This window comes from Nycticebus coucang, chromosome 10 (genome assembly GCF_027406575.1).
Source record: "Nycticebus coucang isolate mNycCou1 chromosome 10, mNycCou1.pri, whole genome shotgun sequence".
NCBI lineage: Eukaryota > Metazoa > Chordata > Mammalia > Primates > Lorisidae > Nycticebus > Nycticebus coucang.
In genome coordinates, this window is record NC_069789.1 from 59,857,648 (window position 1) to 59,877,719 (window position 20,072).

A 20,072-nucleotide genomic window follows, 5' to 3' on the forward strand; every position below is an offset into this window, starting at 1 on the left:
GGAGTGCTCATGAGTATCCAAACCAGCAGGTAAGGACTGAGGTTTGTGGCCGCTGAAGAGACTAAAGGTAGGTGACTGTCCACGCAGCACGACGATGCTGGCTATTAGAAGGCCTGGACCCACCACCTCATGGGATACAGTTGAAGAAATGGTATTTTATTTTTATTTCTGCAGCGAGACCAGAATTTGGAGTTTATCTAATAAAATTAATTGCATAAGAGAAAGTACCTGAAATTATATGGGATGGTTTACACTTTCATGAGTTCTTGACCAAAGAATCCAGATTGAAAAGCTTACAAATTTCTTGTCACAAGGAAAATTATCTGGCAGTAAGAGTCACTTTAACATAAAAGGGCCATGTGAAGCAGAAGGGGTGTAAAGCTGACCTGAAAGCTTTGAGAACCTGCCTCCAACACTTCTGAAAAACACAAACAGATCTGAAGGAAATTTCTGTAATCCCTTTACCTGGCCTATAATCCAATTTTCTTTACCTGAAAAAGAAGCATGATTCCCCCTTACCCAATATCCAAAACGTGCCAGGAGAATCAATTAGTCAACACCTCGTGTTGATTTCCTCTCCCTGGAATGAAGGAAATGCTTATAGTAGAAGAGATGAAATTTCTTACTCTAATTTAGCATTCCCTGAAAACTGAGCTCACAGGACTCCCCTGATAATACAAAGTACCCAAACAGTAGTAGCTTCTCTTGAACAAAATGTTTGGAAATGGAGGAGAGAATTTTGTATACTCTAAAAATGGGGTTTTGCCAGAGGAGATAGAGGGTGGCCATAAAGTTCATGTGCAATTTAAAATTGCACACTATTATATATACTCTTTTGTATATATCTATATATATTATATATATATATATATACACACATATATATGGTATATATTATATATACATGTATCATACTATTATATACCACCCTATGTATCTCCTGTTCTGGAACTGGGATCTTGAATTATAGCTTCTGGTTTAAAGAGCATGTGATGTTTCAGAGGTCCAAGGAGAACTATTCTGTCATTTTTAGGTAAGAAATTAACAGCCAGTGGTAGTACACATATATATTAAAAGAATGGGCCACTCTAAGCACTGATTATCACTGGCAACCCTAAAATGATGATTGAAATGACCTGAACATTCAAAATGAGCCAAGGAATAAAACTCCTACAAAAAGAAAATACTGTAAGTATTAATATGGGGTCATCAAGAATTAATGGTTTACGTTTATGCTGGGTTTATGGAATATTCTTTCCAGGTCTGATATTTTAAAAGGCTGTTTTTGGCTAGAGGAGATGCAACAGGCAAGAAAAGCATGTTATGTGAGCAGTTACTGAAAGGCCACAAGGAGCATCAGCTCGAGAAGACAAGGAGAGATCACCAATGTACCAATGCACACATGTGAAGGGCTGTCATGTCGAAGACCTGCAAAGGGTAGATCAGGACCATGGGAGAACCCATAGGCAGACTTCAGCTCCTAGCAGGAAAACCCTCTGGTCATTAGAGCTACTTAACTTTCAAGTAATAAATGCACAGCCACCAGAGGTACCAAATCCTGGGTAAAAGCTCTGGTAGCAGGGGTCCCTGTGACACCACACTAGAAAGCTGGACCAAATGACCTCCTGGCCTAAAATTCCATGACTCTCATCCATGGGTTGAAAAATACTTCATTCCTTTAAACCTCTACTAAACGCTATTTCTCCTGTTAGCTTCTAAGAAAGCACATGTCTTTCCTCTAAATCTAACCACTGGAAATACCAAATTCTCCACCATTGCTGCCATGCAATGGGCTGCTGTCTTCTACCTTCTTTGTCACCATGTTGCAAGTGTCCTCAGATAATGTACTTTCACCATGTGTCTTTCCAGCCTGCACCACTCCCTGCCCCATCTCCCAACAATCTTCCCTCCCCACCTCTCATTCCTCCCTAGACTGACTTCATTTCTCCTTAGGAGCAAGTGCCAGAGTGAAGAGAAGAAAACGAGGTCAAAGGGAAGTGAGGCAGACTGGGGTATTCAAAGCCCACATTTTCTAATAGAGAAAATCATTTTGTAGGGAGAAGGTAAGTGGCAGATGAGAACCATGGGCTGACATGTAAGCCATGGAATGGCTTTTCAAGGAGAGGGCTGGTGGTGCCACCGCCAAGGCACCAAAGTGATGATTTTGTAGTCTCCAGAATAATGATTTCCCACACTGGCCAAAGACAAATGAGGTCGGGTGCTTTGTACTAGCTTTTCTACCATCAAGTGAGGGGGTGGAGCAGAGAGGAAAAAAGTGAAAGGATAGAAGGGAATAAATGAAGCCAGGGTCACCTGAGCCTTGGAAAAAGGCCTGGGCATAAGAGAGTAATAGAAATTAAGACTAGTCAGGGATGTTAATGAGTTGTTGACAGAAAAAAAATAAAAACAAGTCAGTTCCTGAGAGGTGAAGAAGATTAGAGAGTAGAGTCACTGCTACCTCCACAGCTCCAAAGCCTGTCTGACGATTAATTTACCATCCTGCTGTTTCTCTTGGCACCCCAGACAGGTGCCAGACAGGATCCTGCAGTGACTACCACGAGACTCACCTATATCAGAGGACACTGGGCCAGTGTAAAAAGCAGAGGAGTACTGGTTCAGGTAGAAGCCTTACATGCTTGAACCAAATCCAATGTGGACCAAGTAGCTGAGCAGCAGGAAGCTGGGGGTCCACAGCGGAGCCTGGTGTACTCCGCAAGGCCTTCTCCAGATGGCTCAAATTATTACAATCATGCTTCAATTTTAAAACTGTCATAAAACTTGGGGCGGGGTTGTGAGAGGAACGGAGCACTCGGAGTGCAGAGAAAATGTACAGTGCAGAGGTGACTGGAGAGGGTCAGAAAGAAGTGTCCTTCCACCAAAACATCCACTCCTTTGGTTGGAAGGCAAGGGCTGGAAAACAGGGGTGGGGGCAGCAAATGCTGTCCTTTCCCTTCCTCTTAAATTTGGAGGCTAGTCTATTTGGACAGTTTGCTGATGACTCTGATGAGGGCACCATTTTCATCTTTCAGCCTCTGGTTGTCAGACTTCAGTTCTGTTAACACCTGTAGGGTGACAGAGGAAAAGGTATGTTAGAGCCCAGCAGGATCCCCTCCAGGCCAGCCCAGTGAGCAGGGCCTCCTGAGACAGTGTATGCAACAACCTGTCCCCGCCCCTTCACCCAGGGATGAAATTCCCTTGAATCTTTCTGTTTATTGAGTTGGTGATGTTAATATTTAAGGAGACCATAGCGCTTCTATCTTTTTAACTAACATATTTAGCAACAATATCTTACTTCTTTGTATGCAGGCTTCATGTTCCACACTTTATATCCTCTCATTCTATTTTCAATTGCTCCTGTCCTTGAACTTATCTCCAGTCTAGGGAATTGGGGAGAGTGCCAAATTAGGCTGGTGAGGACATAGGGAAAGAATTCAGAAATGAGTGGGGGAGGGATGTTCAACTAAAAGAGCTAAAGAAAGACAATGCTTCATACCCCATGAAAAGTAAGAATGCAGGCCACAGAGGCAGAACGTGGCTTTCCTGCCATGTGCACGAGATGAGTTAAGGGTCCTTTTCTTGGTGTCTTTGGTGAGGAGAATCCTTCAAAATTCTCACTGGTCAGACAATGCATATCCACTTTCAACCACTAAAACCCTGAAAACTTACAGATGCAGTCTCAGAGCTGAGCTATACAGTGACGAGTAGGCATATATTTAATTCTCTCCAAAGGTCCTCATTACAAGGGACACCAAGAGGCTTTATCAGCAGTTAGTGGGGATTGTGTTGTAATTCCAGTAAACAGATACTTAAAGAGCAGGGAAGACAGCAGAGGTTGAATTCTATCAGTTCTGTCATCTTGGAACACTACACATACTGTTGTCCAACATATGAAAGGAAAAATAACAGCCCAAGCCTGGATATCCAAGTCTTTTATATGTGATTAGGCACTTTGACAAGTATATTGTACATCTGAAAAATCCTAATAGGATGTTGATAAGGGTACAGTTTATGTGTGGGCCCCACTGGCAGAAGAGAGTTTTAGGTTAGAGGGTGAGTACATCTCCACTATGAAGGCTACAGAAATCTATACCCATGTCTGTTCAATTCATATGTCCTTTGATTAGTCATTTAAACTTAAGAGGACTCTAGTGGCAGACAAGGCCTCGTAAAGGGTGATTAGGCCTAAGGTGTTATGAAGCCTGTTTAGTTCTAGCTCTGGCTCTGCATTAACCACGTAAGGCAGCGGTTCTCAACCTGTGAGTCGCGACCCACAGGAACTGTATTAAAGGGCTGTGGCATTAGGAAGGTTGAGAATCACTGACTTAGAGGATCTAAGAATGCAGGCCACAGAGGCAGAACGTGGCCTTCCTGCCGTGTGCACGAGATGAGTTAAGGGTCCTTTTCTTGGTGTCTTTGGTGAGGAGAATCCTTCAAAATTCTCACTGGTCATACAAGGCATATCCACTTTCAACCACTAAAACCCTGAAAACTTACAGATGCAGTCTCAGAGCTGAGCTATGAAGCACAGTGAAGACTAGGCACATATTTAATTCTCTCCAAAGGTCCTCATTACAAGAGACACCAGTAATGTAATCTTTGTTTCATCAAATTTCTCAGGGAAGATGTAGGTTAAATTATGTACCACAGATAAAGACTTTATATCAGGGAAACAAAAGGAAAACACTATGGAGTATCTATAATGTGGAAGGCACTGTGCCAGCAGGTCTCAGCAGGGCCTCCTGAGACTGTGGTGCAGTCACTATTCTCACTTCTACACTTGAGGAAATGGACTCCATAACCAGTTCAAGGCACTCAGCTATTAAATGCAAAGCTAATATTAAACCCAGCTGTGCATGACTTGAAAATTTATTCTTTTATTATAGGTGGGATGGGGTAGGATGGAAGAAAACACACCGAAAACTTTTGTAGCCACCAAAACTGAAATTCTAGCATTGTCATTGTCATTACAGAACTCTATTAGTTTACACAAATCACAGGACTTTTCTGTTCCAGGAACAATAATCCCTGTCCCTTCTCCCTCCCAGTGGGGACTCTGTGAGGCCCACGTGAGGTAACAGATGTGGAAGTGTGTTAGGTGTAACAAGCTGTGTGACACTGAGTATTTCTACTACTTCTACTGCCACTATGAATAGTCCCGTGAATAGCGGGAAGGAAGGCTGGCAAATAATCTACAAAATTGACTAAGATTTTAATTTAGAAAATACAAAACAAGTCAAAATCCTGAAGAACATTTAGGAGATTAAATTAAAAAAAAAAAAGTATCAAGAGTTTCAGTCCTGGCTTGGTGCCCATAGCTCAGTGAGTAGGGCACCAGCCACATACAATGTGGCTGGCAGGTTCCAGCCTGGCCTGGGCCTGCTAAACCACAATGACAACTGCAACCAAAAAATAGCCAGGCATTGTGGTGGGCGCCTGTAATCCCAGCTACTGGGGAGGCTGAGGTTAGAGAATTGCTTAAGCCCAAGAGTTTGAGGTTGCTGTGAGCTATGACTCGAGGGCAACATAGTGAGACTGTCTCAAAAAAAAAAAAAAAAAAAAAAAAGAGTTTCAGTCCTTTGATCCTGCCTCTTCTACCTTTCATTCAATCAAAGCAGTCCTGGCTGCCCTCTCATGCCTTTATTTCTGAAGCCTTACTTACCAGAAGTCAGTGCTCAGAAACTCATTTCAGTAAGATCTTTAGAAAGAAATCATTCCAGAGTGGCCTCATGTTTTCACTTCCCCATCTGTTCTTTAGTGCCTCATCCTGGGCCTGTAGCCTGGGTATCCATGAGACTCTGAAAGCTACATTTCCCTAGCAGGATTCCACAGGCGGGAAAAAGCTATATACGGCAATAGATTGCATTTCACTACTTAGCAGCTCATCAAATCAGAACTAAGTTGCCTTTTTTTTTAATGTACAAACAATTCATGGAGTTTTAGTGATTTATTTCAATGTTAAGAACTCAAATTTTTGAAAAAAAAAAAAAATTGGACAAGGCAAGTTCACAGCTGCAACATGCTCCAGTTGACATCTTAAGGGAGTGTCGAACAGTACAAGAAATGGAATGTAGAAACCAAGGGCGGGGGGAGCCTCATAAACTTCACTTTCAAAAGAGAAGAAGTGAACATTGTTATATCTGATATTCACTTGAAGTTAAAAAATAATCCAATAAGAACATAAGTGAAAGTACTATATAAGTATGAGGTTTAACAAAGCCTTTATCATTTTAACTCTCTGGAGCTCAGCTTCTTAATTTCTAACTTTCCAGCTTACTACATCAGTTTGATGTTAAAGATACCTTGGACAAATAAAATTAAGTATTAAGTATTCTCAAATACCACTTCTTACAAGTTTTAATGAGGAATGTGTTAAAGAGGAATAGGATACAGTTAGGGGTAAAAGTAAAGGGCAACGCTAGCTGCTAGGTGAGAGAGTTTCAGAAAGAGTCTTGCCTGAGCTTGCTTCCAGCTACAAGGGAAGTGAGCACCCCCACCCCCCTTTATATTTTGTTGACAAGAGGCTGGCTCTGTAAACTGAGATAAAATGATTTCTCCAGGAGACTATTAATAAAAAACAAAGTGGGCAAAATCTCTTGATCACACTGCCAATTTGGTTGTTAACTCATCCTTCTTCTAGGCAGGGGTCAGCAAACTTTTCCCATAAAGGGTCAGATAGTAAATATCTCAGGTTTGCAGGTTATACAGTCTCTGTTGCAACTACTCAACTCTGTCCTTGTAGCATGAAAGCACACACAGACATGATAATAGTCAATAAACATGATTCAGTTCCAATAAAACTTTATTTTTGGACATTGGAATGTGAATTCCATATAATTTTCATGTGTCATAAATCATTATTCTTTACTTCTTTTTTAACTATTTGTATGGCTCGCGGACTATATTAGAAGGTCACAGTTTGCTGACCTCTGTAATGGAAAGTCACGTACCAGGCAATAGCTTTCTTTATGAGGTAAAATCTGGTAGGTAAATGGCTCTCTGGAAGTTAATCTTTGAGAGAGAAGTCAGAATGCTGAGAAATCAGAATACTGCTTTCTCCATCAGTAGCAAAGCCACGGGCACACTGTAGTTGCTCAATAGATTCTTCTTGCATTGTTTAAACTGTATTCTTAGCAAACAGTCAAAACTCTGTGCCAAATATGCAGGCAGCTTGTATTACAATGGCTAAAAGCTTGGACTCTGAAACCTGACATAGGGGGTTTGAATTTTGGTTCTGCCACTTGCTTTCTGAATGACCTTGGGTAAGTTACTTAATCTGTGACTCAGTTTCTTCAAAAGCACAAAAATTATTTTGGGGGATAAATGAGAAAAACAACACTCAAGCACAGGCCTTAATAAATGAGAACTATTATGGTTACTTACTACTGAGAGCATGAGATCTAGTTTTGCCCCATATCCTGTACTACCTGACAACAAGGAGGAAAACTAAAAATAACTGAAACATATTTTGGGGGTCCTTAGTTCACCCCAAGTCAGATTTTTCAGGAATCTTCGGCTAATTTTAAAGCACGGAGTTTGGACCTACCAAGAGTCGCTGTTTACTGTCAGCCTATAGTAGGACTTCCCTTCCAATTTTCTTTTAGCCTGAAATTGTGGGTTATTAGCTCAGTCCTATGGTCATTTGGGTGCTTCAGTTCTAGAAGATATTAGTGACCAGCTACTGGCCCGAAGGCAAAAGCAAATACGCAGAAAAAAGAACAGGCCCTGGCCAGGGCTAATTAGATTGTTGCTACAAATTAAAAACTCATTTCGGAGACCCTATCATACCATCTTCAGATAGAAAAACAAGTTGTCTGTAAGCTTGTCTTTCAGATCCACAGCCAGGGAAAGGCTCCAGTCTGCCAAACATATTTTTTGGTTCTCAGTTGAAAATAAATCCCTACTCTCTGTTCCACTGCCTGGCATCTCCTTCAAAAAGCTGGCCCTATTAGAAAGGTCCTGGCTGTGTAAGAGTTTCATTTATACAGGCTGTATTTGGGCTTACAGTCCACATACTTGGGGCAAAGAGGGGCTCATCCCAAGGGGCCAGAGATTTGTAACAGGGATTAGAGGAATGATTTCCAAAGAGGGAGAAGAAAGAAAAGATCATTGCAGAAAGAGGCAAAGAATGCTTATCAGTGGTTCTGCTCCACTGGTGGTATGGAGAATGTTTTTGCTGGTAGCAGGGCTCAGCCAGAGCAGCTCTAGCCTTTAGTTCTAGTCCTCTCCATCCAGCAATGTTATTGGCTGTGGGGATTTATTTCTGTCTGGTATCCAAAGGCCTGTGGTTCTCAACCATGGCTGCACAAAAAAATTGCCAGGAGAACTTTGAAACCTGGACCACTGATTCTCTGGGGGCGGGCCCAGTCACTAGTATATGTTAAAGGCTCCCAGGTATTTCTAATGTGCAGTCAGGGTTGAGAGCCCAAAACAATTTGGCCCATAAACAATTTGGAGTCCAGGACTAACCCCAGCTGGGTTTCTGTTGACTGAGCAAGCTTGATTGCCATTTGGCAATAACCCCACCAATGAAATGTGTATACATATATGTACATAGGTATGGGCGGGTGCATGTGTGTATCTATGTGTAGCCAAGGGAGCAAAGCCATATTCAGTTTCTAGGGAAGAAAAGGTAATGTGGTGATCTTACCAAATAACCCCCAGCCAAAGTGAGGTGTCCCCACTCCCTTGACCTAGGCTGTTACATCCCATTCTGTGGTCTCAGTCCTAGCTCCTTCCATCTGCAGATGACTAAGCTCTACAGAAACCTGCACACAGAGGCTCTGATGGAGGGGATGAACACAGAGCTTCTGAGACTAACAAGAAGACCGAACCTGCCTGGAGTAGTAGAGGAGGGAAGTGAGGTGAAGAGGAGGGGCAAGAACTAGAGCTCCTGGGTGTCCGAGGACTCGATGGACTCCGAGAGTCTGGCCACCACTCGGGTCAGGGCCCTGTTCTCAGCCTGTAGTTGCTCGTTCATCTGCTTCAAGGTTTGAATCTGTTTTAGCTGGTGGAGGTTCTGTAGAGAGTGAGACATGAAGAGGACAGACAGACAAGACAGAGCGACAAGACAGACCAGAGAAGAAAAAAGTGGGACAAAGAAATCATGTGACTTTCTGTTTTTGCTTTTAGTTTGCATGCAAGAAAAGAAATGAGAAAGGCAGAAGTCATTAGAGCAAATGGGGGTGTGGTGAGGAGGGGGGATGAGGGAGAAAAGCGCTAGGGAGGGAGAACTGTGTCTGTGATTCTTGGCTAAGGTATAAATATGCTGAAGATCAGCCATATGAACATAACCACCAGGCTCCCCAAAAGCACATCTGCTTTGCTTTTGAGAATGACAGCCCACCATGTGGTTTGGGGCCTTCTGAACCAAATTAACATGGGTAAGCCACAGCCTCAGGGACCATTCTTCATCAATACTGGGAATGGAGCTGAGGACTCTGAGGGTTCTTAAATCCAGCTGCTACCCTTTCTCTCTCTCTTCCTTTAATCATTCTCCCTATACTTGGTCCCCTATCTCTACTTTTTTCTTTCTGGGCTCTTATTTTACCTAATTTATATTTTTAAAAATAAAACAAGGAAAATAAAAGAGATGCCTGTTATTTAAGTTTTTTTTTTAATAGGGCATATACTATTTAGGAGGTTGAAGTGACAAATACCAAAATAATAAAGAATGGTCAGATCTTTGGATGGTCCTCTAACCTGCTTTTTTTTTTTTTTTGTAGAGACAGAGTCTCACTTTATGGCCCTCGGTAGAGTGCCGTGGCCTCACACAGCTCACAGCAACCTCCAACTCCTGGGCTTAAGCGATTCTCTTGCCTCAGCCTCCCAAGTAGCTGGGACTACAGGCGCCCGCCACAACGCCCGGCTATTTTTTGGTTGCAGTTCGGCCGGGGCCGGGTTTGAACCCGCCACCCTCGGTATATGGGGCCGGCGCCTTACCAACTGAGCCACAGGCGCCGCCCTCCTCTAACCTGCTTTGTGGGAAGCTTCATTAACCCAGCTAAGTTCTCGTCCCAAAGAGCTTGCTGCAGGAACTGCTAACCTGCCTCTGACCTACTATATATGGTTATATGCATTGCTAAACTGACAGCTAACTGTGCTCTCTTTGTTTCAGTTCATGTAGAAGCTGGGAGCTTCTTAAAGGTATTCATGAAATTATAGCTGTGCAAAAAAGCTGGAGAAACCATAAATGTTCAATAATAATGGAACTTGGCTGGACCAATGTACTAGTCTAGCCCTTACTATCTGTCAGTGTTGCAAATAGAACAGAATAACCAGCCCAGAGATATTCTTCCTAATATCCCCTATCCAATAAGGGATTTAAAGACTTCAATAAATGGAATTACACACAGGCCTTCCTACTCTGCTACTTGCCCTTCCTAAGTGGTCATCTGCACTATCCCTGAAATTGAGATCATCAGCTCTTTGGAAGGAGGGAAATGATGTTGTTATGGGAATGGGGTTTCATAGATGAAGACAGACAGTCCTGTGGGTTATATTGATTACAGAAAGGTGGCAAGGTATTACAGAAAAGTCTCTCATACCCACATGATGAGGATAGAAATGAAAGATTAGTGAAGTTATAGTTGTTTGGTAGTGAAGCAGCAAGAAAATGAAAGGCAGCCTGAGGAGAAAAAAACCAAAAAACCAAAAAAACAAACAATGAAAAGGAAAAACAAGCAGAGACAAACTGCTGAATCTCTCTTTTCCCAAAGAGAGAGACTGACTCCCTTGGAAAAAAGGAAGGGCAGCCCAAACAGTTCCATGTAGCCATTGGAGGGTGTGGACTGTGTAGTCCTCTTTGCCCACTGTAGGATCTTGGTCGTGGAGTGGACAGAAGAGAGAGATCATGGTACAGCATATGGAAAGGTTTATAAAGAGATGGGCAGGGACCCAGTTTAAGAACCAATGGAAAGTCCCTGGCTCTTATCCTTCTCTGGTGTTGACATTGGACCAAAGCTTTCGACACAATCATCATCATTATATGAAAGTGGTCCTTGCCTCCTAGAGAATAATATTAAAGACATGAACTCTGAAATAACTCAGTTTAACATGTGAGTACAAGCATATCAGGTGGAAGAATTTGGAAGTCTTCAGCATGAGGGACGGTGGCAGGAAACAATCTGATGGATGTTCTATAAGAAGCAGTACTGAAAACAAGGCATGGCAAGGAGAGGATAGGAGAACATGGAACAGGGCAGGGCTAAGGGGCAGGATCAGCAAGTGACATTTCCAAAGTAAAATAAAAATACCAGGACCAATCTAAAAGGGAATTGGCTGTTGGGTCCCACTCATGCAAGGACCTGGAAAAGAAAGGGGAGAAGGTCTGGCAAGAAAGCTGATGCTGAATGGAGGATGCAGTAGTAATCAGGTCTGATGTGGGAACATGCCAAGACCAAGTGCAGGCCTGGCACAGCTCACACTGACATGCACACCTGTCAGAAGCTGGCATATAATCCTATTCCAATGAGTGGGGTTTCTCCTGGGGAGAATTTTTAAGTACTTACCTTTCCAAGCAAAGGCCAGAAAGACACAACCCATCTTGCAACCACAGAGCCACACATACAACTGGGTTAGCCCATCTCATAGTTCCTTCATTTCCCTGGCTTTTATACTTTGTAGAGTCAGAAAAATAGGCACTGAAGTCACTTTCTGTTCTGGAGCTATCTACTCTTATTTTTAAGGGTTCACTGGAGATCAGTCCCACTGCCTGCTCCAATGAAGTTTGAGCCGTCTGTATAAACTGAATACATAGCAAACATGGAAACCACTGGCCCCAAGCTCTACTGGCTCCCAGATTTGACAAGACAGTTACCTGTATTGTTGGCTGACTACCAAATACAGAGATTTAAGCCACTAATTCCTCTAGGTGTTGGTCACATAAAATATAGTCTGGATGAACAATTTCAGGGCTAAACATGCATTTTATTGGATTCCTTTCATGCCAGCCACACTAATTTTATATTTATAACTGTATATTTGAAGTTTTTGCCTTCAAAGAAGGCACAAGCAGAAACAAAATTGGTATGACTGGGGAGGCTGATGCTCTTCCTCATTAGTCCTCTTGGGGGTGCTAGACAATCTGCAAACCTGCCATTAGGCTATCATTTGAAAGGGTGTTTGGGGGCTTCAGAGCTTGCAGGTGTTTCTTCTACATTTGGCTTTGTAATCGATAATGGAGAATAGTGGCAACTAATTGACTGAGCAGATGTTTTAGCTTAAAAAAATCAGGTTGGGCATGGTGGCTCACACCTCTTAATTCCAGCACTTTAGGAGACTGAGGTGGGAGGATGGCTTGAGGCCAGGAGTTCAAGGTTGCAGTGAGCTATGATGCTACTGCGTGTGCTCCAACATGGGTGACAGAGCAAGACCTTATCTCAAAAAAAAAAAAAAAAAAGAGAGAGAGAGAGAAACAGAAAGAAAGAAAAAGAAAAAAATTTGGTCTCAAATCATCTTATCTATTGACTTGGGGGAGTAAATGGTCATGATCTGGCTCCAGTTGACAATGTAAACAACTGATTTCAGAGTTTTAGGAAAATAGTGTATGGCTTGGAGAGCAAACACTTTCATGTTTTGTAATTTCAACTGAGGAAACTAGATCAACTCATGAAATCACAGTCTGATAGGATAAAGAGTAAACCTGTCTCAACCCATAGCATTGAGAGCAACTAGAACCACTGCAGGGGCTATTCACCAATTTAGAACTGGAATAGAAATACAAAAAGGCCCCCAATTTCTCCAATTTGGGCACTTTATGCTTCTTTGTATGTGGGCCTGCATGTGACACAGAACTCCATGACAGGAGGCTATAGAGCAGCAATTCTCAACCTGTGGGTCAGGACCCACAGGAACTGTTTTAAAGGGCCACGGTGTTAGGAAGGTTGAGAACCACTGGTCTAGAAGACGGGAGACATTCAGTGATGTTTGGGCATACTTTTACATCATCTCAGGAGGATCAATTACTTATTTCTACTTCTTGCTGCTTTGAATCAACTTGGATGATTTAAACTGCTTGAGATACAAGCAGGCATTGCTTGGAATTCTATGTGAATATTACCAGCCTTCAGATGGTGAATAGGGAATGCAGGGGCAGGGCCTGCTTTTCTCCTTATTCTGGAATTACAAAGAGCAACAGATTATGAGCACCAGATCTTATGTAAACTATGACCTTTTCAGGTCCTTTAAATTTTTTTTTGAGATAGAGTTTCACTTTGTTGCTCTAGGTAGAGTGCTGTAGTGTCACAGCTCACAGCAGCCTCAAACTCTTGGGCTCAAATGATTCTCTTGCCTCAGCCTCCCTACTGGCTGGACTACAGGCGCCCGCCACAACACCTATCTTTTTTGTCTGTTTGTTTAGCAGGCCTGGGCTGGGTTTGACCCCACTAGTCCCAGTGCATGTGGCCAGCGGCCAAACCACTGGGCTATGGGTGCCATGCCACCTTTTCAGGTCTTTTTTTTTTTTTTTTTTGTAGAGACAGAGCCTCACTTTATCACCCGTGGTAGAGTGCCATGACGTCACATGGCTCACAGAAACCTCCAGCTCTTGGGTTTAGGCGATTCTCTTGCCTCAGCCTCCAGAGCAGCTGGGACTACAGGCGCCCGCCACAACGCCCAGCTATTTTTTTGTTGCAGTTTGGCCGGGGCTGAGTTTGAACCCACTACCCTCGTCGGTATATGGGGCCGGCGCCCTACTCACTGAGCCACAGGCGCTGCCCCCTTTTCAGGTCTTAAAAAGCTTTTTTTTTCTCCCCAGTAAATAATCAATCTTTATAGGCCAGTGGAACAATAAATGCCTCTTCCAAAGTGTTCCAATAGCATATTACGGATGTTGGTCATAGAAAGACACTTGGGGATCTGCCTAATACTACCCGAGAGCTTCTGTTTCCCAGCTGGAAAAAACCTATGTTTCACTAGATGAATGCTTAAGCATCATATATCTAGTAAAATAAGATCCCTGAAGAAAGAGGAAAAAAACCCAGCAAGTGCTAAGTGATTGTGGGGATGTGGTATTGCATGGAATAGATGACCCCAAATCATGCCCTCGTGGCTACCCTGACCAGCTCTATAAGCCCCCCTGCCATAGCAGTGAACTGTCTCCTGGATAGACTGCCAGTTCTTAGCACCTGAAACGGCTCAGGATGGCAGCTGTCTATTAAGTGGCTAATAGAGGTAGTCACTGAAGGTCATGGAGAGGGGAGAAAGGAAAGCAGTCACCTGTAAAGAGTGTCTAGTGGCATGAACTTACTCTAGTGGAGGACTGCCAAGCATTCCTGAACATTTCAGGGGAAATGGACTGGAGCATGATATCAATATGTGAATAAACTTTTATTCTATTGCAGAATGACTCAATCTGAAGGCTAGGCTGGGAGGAAATCAGGGAAGAAAGTTTCAGGCTTCCCCAGGCACCTAATGGGAGGCTCTGCAGAGCTGTAAAACCTGTTCTAGCCTTATCATCCAGAGTCTGGAGCAGTGATTTTCAACCAGTGTACTGTGGCACACTGGTGTGCTATGCAAAATTTTAAAGATCATTAATTAAATTATTTTCTTCTTTCTTTTTTTTCCTTTTTTCTTTTTTTGAGACAGAGTTTTACCTTGTCACCCTGGATAGAGTGCTGTGGCATCATAGTTCATATCAACCTCAAAGTCTTGGGCTCAAGTGATCCTCTTGACTCAGCCTCCCAAGTTGATGGGACTACAGGCGCCTGCTACAACATCTGGCACCTGGTGCCTGTAGAGATGGGGTCTCCTACTCCTGAGTTCAAGGAATCCACCCTTCTGGGCCTCCAAGAGTGCTAGGATTATAGGCATGAGCTACCATGCCCTGCCCTTAATTAAATTATTTTCAAAAGAAGTTCAAAGCAGAAATGATGTTCCTAAATTTTGATTTTTTGCCCTTTTTTTTTAATCAACATAATTTAAATGTGCCATGAAAGTTTAACTATAGGTTCAAGTGTGCTGTGAGATAAAAAAGAAAAAGGTTGAAAAACATTGCTCTGGAGGGTGAAGACATTGTTTAAAAATCCTAAAAGTAGTTAGGCGAGGTGGCTCACACCTTCAATCATTTATTAGCACCCTGGGAGGAGGAGGCAGGTGGATTGCTTGAGCTCAGGAGTTTGAGACCAGCCTGCTCAATAGCAAGACTCCGTCTCTACTAAAAATAGAAAAACTAGCTGAGTGTTGTGGCAGGTGCCTTTAGTCCCAGATACTTGGGAGGCTGAGGCAAGAGGATTGCTTGAGCCCAAGAGTTCAAGGTTGCTGTGAGCTATGATGCCACAGCACTCTACGAAGAATATCAGAGTGACACAAAACAACAACCAAAAAAAAGAAAAAACCTTAAAATTCAACTCAACTTTGTCTACACCCTGTTGAGATCTCCCCTTAAACCAAGGGAGCATTTGTTCCCAGAAGGCCTTTGAGGTAGCTACAGTGAGTACTGTGTGAGCTGACAGAGCCTAAGAAATGTGAGTAGAGGGGCTCACCCTTCTTCACATATTATCTCTTCTTCTCAAGGTTATTGAGTTTGTAGTGAAATTTGGAGGGGGCAGGCCTATGCTCAAATATCCAGTCTTGGCAGGCATTCAGAAAACAAGCGCACAAAGAGAAAAAATATTTCTTCATACCTTCATTTCTTCCTCCATTTCTGACATTTTCCGTTCCAAGGCTCGCCTCTCCTGTTTAGGAACGAGAATGTTGAACATCTAATGCATTTAGACAGAAGCCAAAATGCTGTTTCCTAGCTGCTGTGATCAGCAGCTTCATGGTCAAAGAATTTGTCTACTAATTTAGGCAAACATTACTAAGGAGATTTGAGTAGTATCTGATCCACACTGTGGATGGAACTACTTCACTGATAAAAATCACTTTACCTAAATCTCCTATTAGAAAATTAGAAGATATATGGAGAAGCAACTTGCTAATATGCAAAATGAACCAGGGCACTTGGAAATATTTTGTGTAAGTTGAAGATTTCACAGAATGTCCTTTTTTTTTGAGACACAGCCTCAAGCTATCGCCCTGGGTAGAGTGCTGTGGTGTCACAGTTCACGGCAACCTCCAACTCCTGGGCTTAAGTGATTCTCTTGCCTCAGCCTCCTGAGTAGCTGGGACTACAGGTGCCTGCCACAACACCTGGGTATTTTTTGGTTGTAGTTGTCATTGTTTGGCAGGCCTGGGTAGGATTCGAACCCGCCAGCTCTGGTGTTATGTGGCTGGCACCTTAGCCACTTGAGCTATAGGCGCCACCCAATTTCACAGAATTTCAAATAACTGTAAGTGACTAGGGCCCTTGCTCTCTATTGTCAAAGAGGTATCATTATCTTCAGAAATGATCCTCCTAAATTCCTAGGGAACTGCTTCTCTAATGATGGAGAGCCAATGGTGAGTAAGGAAATACCAAGGATGTCTAGTTACAGGCTAAACGAGTCAAACATATTAAAACTTAGCTGTGGGAACATACTATTTCCCTAGGGTCAAATCAAAGCTAGGGATCATCAATAAATCTAATTGAATTTTCCCAATCCAAAAATGTAATGTTTTGAGTGAATATTGGAAAGTGGGCAGCCATTGAATCAGAAATCTTCTCCATAGTGAAAAGAGTGAGTGAAAATCTGTGTTGGCTCATGTTTCAAGTCATAAGACCTAAATCAATAGCAGAGGGTCCTACTGAAAGCCTCCTTTCCCTTTTAAATTTTTTCTTTTGAGTTTATTTACGTCTCACAGAATGAAAGCCTCCTTTCTGTTCAAGGTGATGGGAAGTATAAGGATAAGGTGACCTTACACCTAAATGTGGGTGTGTTACAGTAAGTTAAGATATGTTATGGGTATGTGCTGGGTATAGTTCTGCCTACAGGCAGAACAATATATAAGATGACTGTCCAAGGACCCTTCCCATCCTAAGACTGGAATATGTGGAAAGTACTGACCATCTGAGGAAGTCCAGAGGACTAGCAATCAAATTACTGTCCAGAGTCAGACAAAAAGAATTTATCATCAAGCTGGGAATGGAATGTGTCAGAACTCTCACTTTCTTAAGACGAACTTTTTCCATTGGTATGAACAACAAAGTTAAAGAAAGTCAGACAGAGGAGATTAAACAGGAGGGAAAAAGATAGGCTCATACCCGTTTCTCTATCTCCAGCATTGATGATCGGTCAGATGTCTTTTCTTGTTTCTGCTGGTGCAAATGCAAACAAAACAGTTGTTATTTAACTTGCCTCAGAGGAAGTAGAAAGCCCAGTCTTGTGCAGATTCACCAAGAGACATCCAGACAGCAAGGGTCCCAAGCAAATAGATTCTGATAGATCTCTAAGCCTAACATTATTGCCTCTCTGAAGTTTGCAGGATTCCCAATGGGGAAGGGAAGGCAGTTGTAGTGTTTTCTGAATTTTTTATTTTTTTGAGACAGCGTCTCACTTAGTCACCCTTGGTACAGTGCCGTGGCATCTTTAGCTCACAGCAACCTCAAACTCTTGGGCTCAAGCGATCTCCTGCCTCAGCGTCCCACGTACCTAGGACTACAGGTGCCTTCCACAGTGCCCCACTATTTTTTTTTTTTTTTTTTTAAGAGACAGGGTCTTGATCTAGCTCAGACCACAGGCACCCACCACAATGCCTGGCTATTTTTAGAGACAAGGTCTCACTCTGGCTCAGGCTGGTCTTCAACTTGTGAGCTCAGGCAATCCACCTGCCTTAGCCTCCCAGAGTGCTGGAATTATAGGCATGAGCCACTGCGCCTGACCTGTTTTCTGAAATACAAGTACCAAGATATTACAACTCTATTCTCTAATACACTCTCTCTAGGTCTTCAATGACAACTACATTCTTACGTCTCATCATCCCTCTCCTCTCTTCTATGAGTAATATCACAAAGGAGAGGAGATTTAAAAAAATGGGTTTTCTTTTTTAAAAGGCTGGGGAGGCTGGGCGCAGTGGGCCCACGCCTGTAATTCTAGCACTTTGAGAGGTTAAGGTGGGAAGATTGCTGAGGAGTTTGAGACCAGCCAGAGGAACACAGTGATACTCCTGCCTCTATAATTAGATGGGCCTGGTGGTATGTGTTTGTAGTCCCAGCTATTTGGGAGGCTGAGGTAAGAAGATCACTTGAGCCTAGGAGTTTGACGTTACAGTGAGTTATTATGACGCCACTGTGTTCTAGCCTAGGCAACAGGGTGGAGACTCTATCTCAAAGAAGCAAAAACAAATCTGCCAGGTGCGGTGGTTCACACCTGTCATCTTAGCACTCTGGAAGGCCGAAGCGGGTGGATTGCCTGAGCTCACCAGTTCAAGACCAGTCTGAGGCCAGAGTGACACCTCATCTCTAAAAATAGCCAGGCATTGTGGTGGGCACCTGTAGTCCCAGCTACTTGGGAGGTTGAGGCAAGAGAATTGTTTGAGCCCGAGAGTTTGAGGTTGCTGTGAGCTATGACACCATGATACTCTATAGAGGGTAACAAAGTGGGAATCTGTCTCAAAAAAAAAAAAAAAAAAAAAAAAACCAAACAAATCCCTTTTCTCCTTGTTCTTTCTCTTTTGGGAACTAATGCTGTTTTCCTTTTAGAACAGTGGTTTTCACATGCTGTGGGCTTCCAGGGGTTCTGAGGAGCCCATTCATGGCATCTGCTTTGCTCTGAATAGAGCAATTACATTTTTATTGTCTTATATACTAGGTTTCCAAATAAGATATTATTTTATTTGAATAAAAGGTTTAGAATGTTTATTTTACATCATCTTAGCCTTTCAACTTAAATTTTGCAGAGGGGCTAACAGGATTTAGCCACCATAATTAAAAAGTAGAATAACCTCAGGTAATGATCCTCCTTGGGTCATTAATAAGGAAATTAGAATTAATAAGAGAATGGAAGTGATCCCTTATATCCCGTTTGGTCTTAACATTTTAGAACTAAGTAGAATTTCTTACATTTCAATAGACAATAAATACAAGTGATTATTGCTTTTACTTTGCCTAGTGCTATACACAGGCAATATTTAATAAATAGGGAAATTATGCTGGTCTTCTTACAGGTTTCTTTTTTCAAAATATTAAGGAATAGCCAGAATGCAACAGTAAAACGAAGAATTCTGGCTCCTGTCCTGGGCTTTCACCTTCTGTTCTGAAGGTCATGGCTGTCTGCCTTTATACTGCATCTACTATGAAGCAGAAAGAAAAGAGAAAATGCAGAAATAGACCCTGTTGTTTGTTCATAATCCTTATAATTCACTCTTTTCTGAACATGAGGTGTAGAAGCTGCGATGATTTCCCTGTTTTCAAGGTTCACATATAAAAAGAACTAGTTTTTTATTTTGTTTTAAATTTTGACTCCCCCACCTTAGATTTCAGGTGGATCTTTTATGTAAAAACACTGTGTTCTTGTAGTAACTGTTTCCATACAAATATATGAGGCTGACAAGCCCTCCCTTGCCGCTCTGCCAAACAACTCCATTTTTGATAAATAGCAGAGACTTGCTTTGTAGCACTTCCACTTATTCTGAATTTCAATAACTTCTATTTGGCAAAACTAAGTATTTCTGACACACCCAGCAAAGCAGTTGGCTGGAAAGTAAATGCTTTCTCTGGCAACTGGAAAGGCTGATTTTATTTTCAGTGCTCTCCGTGCAAGTCAATGTCAGCAGCTTCTTAGACTACTCACTGCTCTGAGGCCCAGGCTGGTGGAAAAGCCAAGAACCCCTAAAGGTCAAGACATAGGCTGTCAGAAGCTTCTGCTGAAGAGAATGGGAAGCAGGTGAAGCCGTGTTCTTCCTGTGGTTCCTCACGACTGCTCCTTAATTTTCTGTAAAACAGCCCTAGTACTAACAGATGTGAACCAGCACAAGATCTGTATTTGTTAACCACTGCTAATACATACAAATAAAAATTAGACCCAGACATCTTCTAAGAGTCTACCAGGAACACAACATTTTTTGCCTGGGTCAGTAATGTTGGGGTGAAAAGAAACCACAAGGTTTATTGAGTCCATCTCCTTTGCCTTAAGGCACAGTTACAGCTGAGTATTTTTTTTTTTTTGTAGAGACAGAGTCTCACTGTACCGCCCTCGGGTAGAGTGCCGTGGCGTCAC

General features: G+C 42.5%; 1 protein-coding gene across 8 annotated transcripts in view; it reads right to left on the reverse strand.

Moving 5' to 3' along the window:
* Window positions 1-854: 854 nt before the first annotated feature.
* Window positions 855-20,072, reverse strand: part of PPP1R12B (protein phosphatase 1 regulatory subunit 12B) — a 267,914-nt gene continuing 248,696 nt past the window's right edge. For 3 of the 8 annotated variants that reach the window (XM_053604145.1, XM_053604155.1, XM_053604154.1), the window contains 3 exons: window positions 17,120-17,173; window positions 15,621-15,671; window positions 855-3,062 (listed from right to left, as the gene is read on the reverse strand). In XM_053604145.1, coding sequence (XP_053460120.1) covers window positions 2,976-3,062; window positions 15,621-15,671; window positions 17,120-17,173 — 192 coding nt within the window. In that variant the 3' untranslated portion in view covers window positions 855-2,975. Of the gene's footprint in view, window positions 3,063-8,831; window positions 9,017-15,620; window positions 15,672-17,119; window positions 17,174-20,072 lie in introns of all 8 variants that reach the window. The other 5 variants (XM_053604143.1, XM_053604152.1, XR_008382941.1 and 2 more) reach the window with 4 other exon arrangements.